The 9,055-nt window shown below is 50.4% G+C and overlaps 1 protein-coding gene across 1 annotated transcript; it reads right to left on the minus strand.

Moving 5' to 3' along the window:
• Positions 1 to 943: 943 nt before the first annotated feature.
• Positions 944 to 1,776, minus strand: LOC144581158 (testis-specific basic protein Y 1-like). Its single transcript, XM_078363725.1, has 2 exons — positions 1,545 to 1,776; positions 944 to 1,327 (listed from the first exon to the last, which is right to left on the minus strand). The coding sequence occupies exons 1-2, from the start codon at positions 1,677 to 1,679 to the stop codon at positions 968 to 970; spliced, it is 495 nt and encodes a 164-aa protein (XP_078219851.1). The 5' UTR covers positions 1,680 to 1,776; the 3' UTR covers positions 944 to 967.
• Positions 1,777 to 9,055: the final 7,279 nt, after the last annotated feature.

Below are 9,055 nucleotides of genomic sequence, written 5' to 3' on the forward strand. Positions count from 1 at the left end.
ACTTTCTAAAATAAATGATTATATATAACATATAAATATGTTTTATATATAATATAAATATTTCTATGTATAATCTATATGTATATATGAAGAAGTTAATATATAAATATATAGTAGGTTCTAGTATATATAGAAAAAACGTGTATTTCTAATGTATGTAGACATCTGTATTTATAGACATATAATCCATATTTTTATTTATATATTTTATACATATATAATCTATATATTTGTAAATAATATAGTTGTATATATTTCATTTACTTATATATTTGTATATAGTAAGTTCTACTATATATGGAAAAGACCTGTGTATTTCTAATGTATGGAAATATGAAATGTACTTTTTGTGTCCTCAGTTGCAAAAATAAAATAGCTTTTTTCAAATAGATTTTACTCTACTTTGAATTTTTCTTCTTAATTATATTAGATTGTAGGGAGGGGATGCTGAAAGGAAAGAGGATTCTTCCATCGGTTTCTATGAATGAAAAGGTACTTTAACAATGAAACCAAAGTAGGTAGAATCTGATTCTTGGTACTTGATGTATGAGCTAGCAAGACTGCATGAAGAAAGAAGCCTTACAAGACGAGGAGTCATCCTGTGAAGGGGAAATTTGTCTCCAGTGCTCAGCTCTGATGCAGTCCTTATCCTCCTGTCTGGCTGTGACCTGTCTCTCTGACATCAACCTCGTAGGATCCCACTTCCTACCCCCTCCACACACCACCCATTCTTCCCTCCGCCCCATACACCACCACTTCCTCCCTCCCTCTCCCCCCCTCTCCCCCCCTCCCGCCACACATCACCTGTCCCTCCCTCCCTCCCTCCTTCCCTCCCTCCCTCCCTCCCCACCATCAGAGAACACAGTCACTGGGATCATTTTGCAACACATTGGATTTATTGACATCAGCATGGGGGCGCCCCCTGCGCTGGTGAGGTCTCCGAGTCTCCTGGCAGCTGGGCCTGAACTTAGTCGCTGCTGAGGGACGAGGCGGAGACGGTCATCACGTCACTCGGTAGATCCGACGAGGTGGAGACGGTCATCACGTCACTCAGTGGCTCGGACGAGGTGGAGACGGTCATCACGTCACTCAGTGGCTCCTCCAGCTGGGTCTCCTGGCTCAGTGGGTCGGGCTCGCCCACTGGCTCCTCCTTCACAGGCACTTTGCATGGAGGAAGCTCCTGGCTCGGCGGCTGGCTGGGCCCGGGTGGTGCTGGCCCGCTCCCTGCCTCAGGGGCTCCCACGGCTGCCATCTTTTTCCCAGCGGCACGTTTCTTCCCGCCTCTCCCTCCAGGACCTACTTTTCCTCTCTTGCCCTCCTTGGGCATCTGGAAGGGCAACAGGGAGATCACAGTGGGGCTCTGTCCGGGTCAGGGGAGAGGATGGAGGAGGCTGGGAACAGGGACGATTCCTGAGAAGCGGTGAGGGCCGGGCTGGGGGTTGTGCCAGGTGACGACAGTGCAGGAATCTTGAGGAAGGAATCAAGGGGAAGACGAGGAGGAGCTCGGGTGGGTCACTCACCTTCTTCGGGGTACTGGGACTCACCTCAGAAGAGGACTTCCTCTTTTGCGTCTCCCCGGCCTTGGCCGGCGGTACCGAGGCTCTCTTCTTTGGCGCCATCTTGCTCAACTCAAAGGTCATCACGTCACTCAGTGGCTCCGACGAGGTGGAGACGGTCATCACGTCACTCAGTGGCTCCTCCAGCTGGGTCTCCTGGCTCAGTGGATCCTCCAACTGGGTCTCCTGGCTCAGTGGGTCGGGCTCGCCCACTGGCTCCTCCTTCACAGGCACTTTGCATGGAGGAAGCTCCTGGCTCGGCGGCTGGCTGGGCCCGGGTGGTGCTGGCCCGCTCCCTGCCTCAGGGGCTCCCACGGCTGCCATCTTTTTCCCAGCGGCACGTTTCTTCCCGCCTCTCCCTCCAGGACCTGCTTTTCCTCTCTTGCCCACCTTGAGCGTCTGGAAGGACAACAGGGAGATCACAGTGGGGCTCTGTCCGGGTCAGGGGAGAGGATGGAGGAGGCTGGGAATAGGGACGTTTCCTGAGAAGCGGTGAGGGCCGGGCTGGGGGTTGTGCCAGGTGACGACAGGGCAGGAATCTTGAGGAAGGAATCAAGGGGAAGACGAGGAGGAGCTCGGGTGGGTCACTCACCTTCTTCGGGGTACTGGGACTCGCCTCAGAAGAGGACTTCCTCTTTTGCGTCTCCCCGGCCTTGGCCGGCGGTCCCGAGGCTCTCTTCTTTGGCGCCATCTTGCTCAACTCAACGTCTCCAACGTCAATGTCAGGCTGCCTGGTCTACGTGTACGTGCCCCTTTCGTCCACGACAATGAGGCAACCACGTTTCTGAGCTTTGATTGGTCAGCATGCCACCACCCAGCCAATGGTAGCCCTGGGCGGGAAGGACGGGCTTAGACGTCACACAGCACCGCCGGGACATGGCCGAAGAAGTGTGGGGGTGGGGTGGCATTTGATGAGGAAGGCAGGATGCTATGATTGGAGAAAGGGAGATTATGGTTAGCACTCCTAAAGATGGTTCCCAACTGACATGTCACCCCACTTCACCTCCCCATGTTCAATTTTGGCAGATCACTTGGCACGGGAGGGTGTTTCCTCCAGATGTTTCCCCAGGACCCCCCCATTCAGTGGTACATTCTGTTCCCTCCCACCTTCCATCATTACCCAGTTTCTGTATGACCTACCTCAACCTCCTCCATGCTAACTGGGACAGGTGTAAGGCTATGTGAAGATGGCAATCATCTCCCTCTCCTACACATTCGTCTGCTGATCTTCGAGGACCATTCACTTCTTGGATGCTGTGAAAGAACTTATCCATTTCCCTTTCTTATCCCAGTGCCCACAGATTGTCCCTAAATGTTTCATTCTCATGGTTTAAAGCACTGGCGTCAAGGGGTCAAGCTCAGCAAACACACTGTCTCTGCTGCCTATCTGTATCAAGCTGGGATCCTACAAATTTCAAAGGGGAAATTTGTCTCCAGTGCTCAGCTCTGATGCAGTCCTTATCCTCCTGTCTGGCTGTGACCTGTCTCTCTGACATCAACCTCGTAGGACCCCACTTCCTACCCCCTCCACACACCACCCATTCTTCCCTCCGCCCCATACACCACCACTTCCTCCCTCCCTCTCCCCCCCTCTCCCCCCCTTCCGCCACACATCACCTGTCCCTCCCTCCATCCCTCCTTCCCTCCCTCCCTCCCTCCCCACCATCAGAGAACACAGTCACTGGGATCATTTTGCAACACATTGGATTTATTGACATCAGCATGGGGGCGCCCCCTGCGCTGGTGAGGTCTCCGAGTCTCCTGGCAGCTGGGCCTGAACTTAGTCGCTGCTGAGGGACGAGGCGGAGACGGTCATCACGTCACTCGGTAGATCCGACGAGGTGGAGACGGTCATCACGTCACTCAGTGGCTCCGACGAGGTGGAGACGGTCATCACGTCACTCAGTGGCTCCTCCAGCTGGGTCTCCTGGCTCAGTGGCTCCTCCAGCTGGGTCTCCTGGCTCAGTGGGTCGGGCTCGCCCACTGGCTCCTCCTTCACAGGCACTTTGCATGGAGGAAGCTCCTGGCTCGGCGGCTGGCTGGGCCCGGGTGGTGCTGGCCCGCTCCCTGCCTCAGGGGCTCCCACGGCTGCCATCTTTTTCCCAGCGGCACGTTTCTTCCCGCCTCTCCCTCCAGGACCTACTTTTCCTCTCTTGCCCTCCTTGGGCATCTGGAAGGGCAACAGGGAGATCACAGTGGGGCTCTGTCCGGGTCAGGGGAGAGGATGGAGGAGGCTGGGAACAGGGACGTTTCCTGAGAAGCGGTGAGGGCCGGGCTGGGGGTTGTGCCAGGTGACGACAGGGCAGGAATCTTGAGGAAGGAATCAAGGGGAAGACGAGGAGGAGCTCGGGTGGGTCACTCACCTTCTTCGGGGTACTGGGACTCACCTCAGAAGAGGACTTCCTCTTTTGCGTCTCCCCGGCCTTGGCCGGCGGTACCGAGGCTCTCTTCTTTGGCGCCATCTTGCTCAACTCAAAGGTCATCACGTCACTCAGTGGCTCCGACGAGGTGGAGACGGTCATCACGTCACTCAGTGGCTCCTCCAGCTGGGTCTCCTGGCTCAGTGGATCCTCCAGCTGGGTCTCCTGGCTCAGTGGGTCGGGCTCGCCCACTGGCTCCTCCTTCACAGGCACTTTGCATGGAGGAAGCTCCTGGCTCGGCGGCTGGCTGGGCCCGGGTGGTGCTGGCCCGCTCCCTGCCTCAGGGGCTCCCACGGCTGCCATCTTTTTCCCAGCGGCACGTTTCTTCCCGCCTCTCCCTCCAGGACCTGCTTTTCCTCTCTTGCCCACCTTGGGCGTCTGGAAGGACAACAGGGAGATCACAGTGGGGCTCTGTCCGGGTCAGGGGAGAGGATGGAGGAGGCTGGGAACAGGGACGTTTCTTGAGAAGCGGTGAGGGCCGGGCTGGGGGTTGTGCCAGGTGACGACAGGGCAGGAATCTTGAGGAAGGAATCAAGGGGAAGACGAGGAGGAGCTCGGGTGGGTCACTCACCTTCTTCGGGGTACTGGGACTCGCCTCAGAAGAGGACTTCCTCTTTCGCGTCTCCCCGGCCTTGGCCGGCGGTCCCGAGGCTCTCTTCTTTGGCGCCATCTTGCTCAACTCAACGTCTCCAACGTCAATGTCAGGCTGCCTGGTCTACGTGTACGTGCCCCTTTCGTCCACGACAATGAGGCAACCACGTTTCTGAGCTTTGATTGGTCAGCATGCCACCACCCAGCCAATGGTAGCCCTGGGCGGGAAGGACAGGCTTAGACGTCACACAGCACCGCCGGGACATGGCCGAAGAAGTGTGGGGGTGGGGTGGCATTTGATGAGGAAGGCAGGATGCTATGATTGGAGAAAGGGAGATTATGGTTAGCACTCCTAAAGATGGTTCCCAACTGACATGTCACCCCACTTCACCTCCCCATGTTCAATTTTGGCAGATCACTTGGCACGGGAGGGTGTTTCCTCCAGATGTTTCCCCAGGACCCCCCCATTCAGTGGTACATTCTGTTCCCTCCCACCTTCCATCATTACCCAGTTTCTGTATGACCTACCTCAACCTCCTCCATGCTAACTGGGACAGGTGTAAGGCTATGTGAAGATGGCAATCATCTCCCTCTCCTACACATTCGTCTGCTGATCCTCGAGGACCATTCACTTCTTGGATGCTGTGAAAGAACTTATCCATTTCCCTTTCTTATCCCAGTGCCCACAGATTGCCCCTAAATGTTTCATTCTCATGGTTTAAAGCACTGGCGTCAGGGGGTCAAGCTCAGCAAACACACTGTCTCTGCTGCCTATCTGTATCAAGCTGGGTTCCTCAGAGAAGGAGAAAGTAACCCAACAGGGTATTGTGTTGGTTTGTGTGTGTGTTTGTGTGTGTGTGTGTGTGTGTGTTTGTGTGTGTGTGTGTGTGTGTGTGTGTGATATACATCATAAACATCTATTTACTATCGTATCATATTTGTTTCTGAATGATATTATGTATATGATACGGTTCACTGTAAGGAATTGTCTCACACATTAACACAATGTTGCGGTCTGGAAGGCTGAAATATGTAGCGCAGGTGAGCAGTCTGGAAACTAAAAGCTTCTGCACAGTTGACAGTCAACAAAATTAAAAGGCAGCCTATGGTTTGGGAGGTTTGTGTGCTCCCTCTGGGTTTATTTGGCAGCAGTTAGGACATACCTGGGTCATCTTTTGTAAACTCAGGGTGGAATAAGAAAGCCCCATCTATCTTCCAGGACCATTCTAAGGATGCCTCGCATGCATTGCTCAGTCATGACAGCGATGATTATTTTTCGAATAGTATCTAGCCCACTGCCTGGACCATGGTTGGTCCCCAATAAATAATTTTTGGATGAATAATTTAATTTGTTATTAATACTTTTTTTACCCTCCTTATTGTTATTTTTTGGAGACAGGGTCTTGCTTTCTTTTCCAGGTTGAAGTGCAGTGGCGTGATCTTAGTTCACGGCAGCCTCCACCTCCCAGGTTCAGTTATTCTGCCTCAGCCTTCTGAGTAGCTGGGACTACCGGCACATGCCACCACATCTGGCTAACTTTTGTATTTTAGTAGAGACAGTGTTTCACCTTGTTAGCCAGGCTGATCTTGAACTCCTGACCTCAGGTGATCCACCAGCCTCTGCCTCCCAAAGCACTGGGATTACAGGAGTGAGCCACCACGCCTGGCCTCTTCTCTATTTTTTTTTTTCACTGCAATTACTCTTATCAAATTTTGAGTTGTATCAGATTCTCAATCTAGTTAAGATTCAAAATTACATATCAGCTTGCTAGTCTAGCGCTTTTCCTTACTCCTCTCCCTGAAACGTCCTCAATTCTGTTTCTATTCTGCCTGGCTTTTTTTCCCACTCCCGTGGACCGGTGTCCAGGGCCTCATACCCCCCAAAACCCTTCAACTAGTTATTAACTAATTTAACTGTGTATATAACATGTAGAAGAACACCTTTCTGCCAGTAAAAACATTTTCTTTCAAGAAAATAGGTAACAGCTGTTTTCATAAAACCTTCCCGGCCAGACATGGTGGTTCTCACCTGTAATCCCAGCACTTTGGGAGGCCGAGGTGGGTGGGTCACCTGAGGCCAGGAGTTTCAGATAAGCCTGGCCAACATGGCAAAACCCCGTCTTTACCAAAAGGATAAAACTTAGCCCAGTGTGGTGTGGTAGGTGCTTGTAATCCCAGCTACTCAGGAGGCTGAAGCAAAGAATCGCTTGAATCCAGGAGACAAAGATTACAGTGAGCCAACATTGCACCACTGCGCTCCAGCCTGGGCCACAAGAGTGAATCTCTGTCTCAAAAAGAAACAAACAAACAAACAAAAACTCTTCTCTATATGAACTGAGCCTACAATTATCTTGCTCATAGAATTTCTGTAGCGCTTATGCACACATAAAGTGTGCGAATTCACACTTGGTTCTGGGGACTCCTTTCATGAATGCCAGCTAAGATGTGGCCCCTAAACCAGGGGACGTGCCTCGAGTGCCTCTTCAGTCCTCCTACAGTGTGGAATACAGTGCTGCTTCTGCAGCATTGAGCAGCAGTCCTTGAGACGGTAGAGTTTGGAATTTGATCTTTGCAGACTTGAGTTTTAATCCTGACTCTGTAACCTATAAGCACCATAAGAAAGGTACTCAAGCTGTCTATCTCAGGTGTCCAGCGGGGATAGTACCCATTTTACAGGGTGCGATGGTTAATTTCAGGTGTCCACGTGGCTGCCTTAAGGAATACATCAGGAATTGGTAAAGCATTGTTTCTGAGTGAGCCCGCAGGTATTCCCAGGAAGATTGGTGTGAGCTGGTGGACAGAGTGAGGAAGATGCCTTTAGTAGAGACAGGCCCCATCCAATTCTCTGAGGCCCAGATAGAAGAAACAGGGCAGAGGAAAGGCGCTTTCCTCCCTTTCTCTCCTGGAGCTGGGACTCTTCTTTTCCTGCCCGTGGACAGCACAACTGCAGGCTCTTTTCATACTGAGAGTTACACCATCCACTTCCCTGGTTCTGAGGCTTTTGGATGTGAACTGAGTCACACTCCTGGCATCCCAGGGGCTCCAGCCTGCAGAAAGCCTGTCCTGAGACTTTTCACCCTCCAATTCCTTTAATAAATCTGCTCTCACCCATCTTTGCTGATATCCTGTTGGTGGTGTCTCTCAAGAGCCCCGATTAATCCATAGGGGTGATGTGGGGGAGCAATGAGGTCGTGCATGGGGAGCAGGCAGCATTTCACAGCCTGCCTGACACATGCCCATGTCCTATAGGCTGCAGCTGCAGCTATTCTAGAGCTTAGTGTCAGGGCTTAAAACAGTGGAAGGCCTTGCCTCCGGCACCCAGCCATCGTGTTGATCTTTTCCTGTCATTTTTCAATTCCAGAGTGTTTTCTTGAGAGCAATTCGGTGTCCCAGGTAGTATTGACGAGGGGCTAAAATCAATCCTTACCTGTGGGAATCTGAAGCTGGGAGTGAGCAAAGGTGAGAAAGTTCTCAGGAGTCAGGAGCAGAGGAAGCTGCATGGTCAAGGGGAATCGACATGAGCCTTCCTGCCGTGTGTTCTGTTTCCTGCGGTCTAATGAGAAAGAGACATATGTATGTCTACATCATCTCATACTTAGCTCTTTAATATGTACAAGGTGTTTTCAAATTTTCCCACCGACTGTCCTTGACAGCTGAGAACATCAAGATTACCTGTTGTTGGTTACTGTTGTCAAGGGGATCCGCCCTTTAGGGACACAGGAAGATTTGCCTAAAAACGTCAGGAAGCTTGATATCTATTATTTTATTGTAAAAGTCAACTGCAGTTTTGCTGATGTATTACTTCTTTACTCATTCCAATGTTTATTTTAAGCCTGAGCTTGTGGGTCGTTGGAGAAGGAGGGAAAATATTTAACACTCTTATTAACTAATTTTACTGTGTATTTAACATGTAGAATAAAGAAAGACTTAAATGAAGATGTAGTATTTGTGAATGCTCCAACAAACTAAAAGATTATTTAAATTACTGATTTGTGATTGAACCATTTATTGTCTATAATGAATTAAAAGTTTGTGAAAATAAATTCCGTGACCTTTGGCATCTATAATTTCAAAATCGTAGTAATTTTTCAAAGCTGAAAATGCCTGAAACACCAGTCTGCCAATCATCACAATAAAACATGAAGCCCCAATGAAAGAGCTAGTCAGGATGGGTTCCCAATAAATAGCAGTTGAAGCTCCAACTACCATCAGGTGATGAGAAAACACGGTGTAAGGGCCACGTGTAATTTTTTAAATGCCAAAAGAATCGTCACAGACCGTTTTGGCTTGCAGAGCTTGAATGGCAATATGGCATTAAAATAAGGTACACAAAATTAATTATTGAATGTAATTTTGAAACACACTGCTAAAGTGCTCCCTAATATTCAACAAGCCCAAAAGTGACCACTGACAAGACTTCGTTTATTGCAGTTTTTATGCTGTCATTATGGAAAAACTGTAGCAGAAAGTTCACCAACCTCCCTTTGG

Source organism: Callithrix jacchus, chromosome X (genome assembly GCF_049354715.1).
Source record: "Callithrix jacchus isolate 240 chromosome X, calJac240_pri, whole genome shotgun sequence".
NCBI lineage: Eukaryota > Metazoa > Chordata > Mammalia > Primates > Cebidae > Callithrix > Callithrix jacchus.

What these genes read in the sequence shown, in the direction of transcription:
- LOC144581158 (XM_078363725.1), bottom strand. Translation starts at nt 1,679, where the DNA reads ATGACCGTCTCCACCTCGTCGGAGCCACTGAGTGACGTGATGACCTTT. An exon ending in AGAGGAAGTCCTCTTCTGAG is followed by an intron (nt 1,328 to 1,544) that starts GTGAGTCCCAGT and finishes TTGCCCTTCCAG; the next exon opens with ATGCCCAAGGAGGGCAAGAG.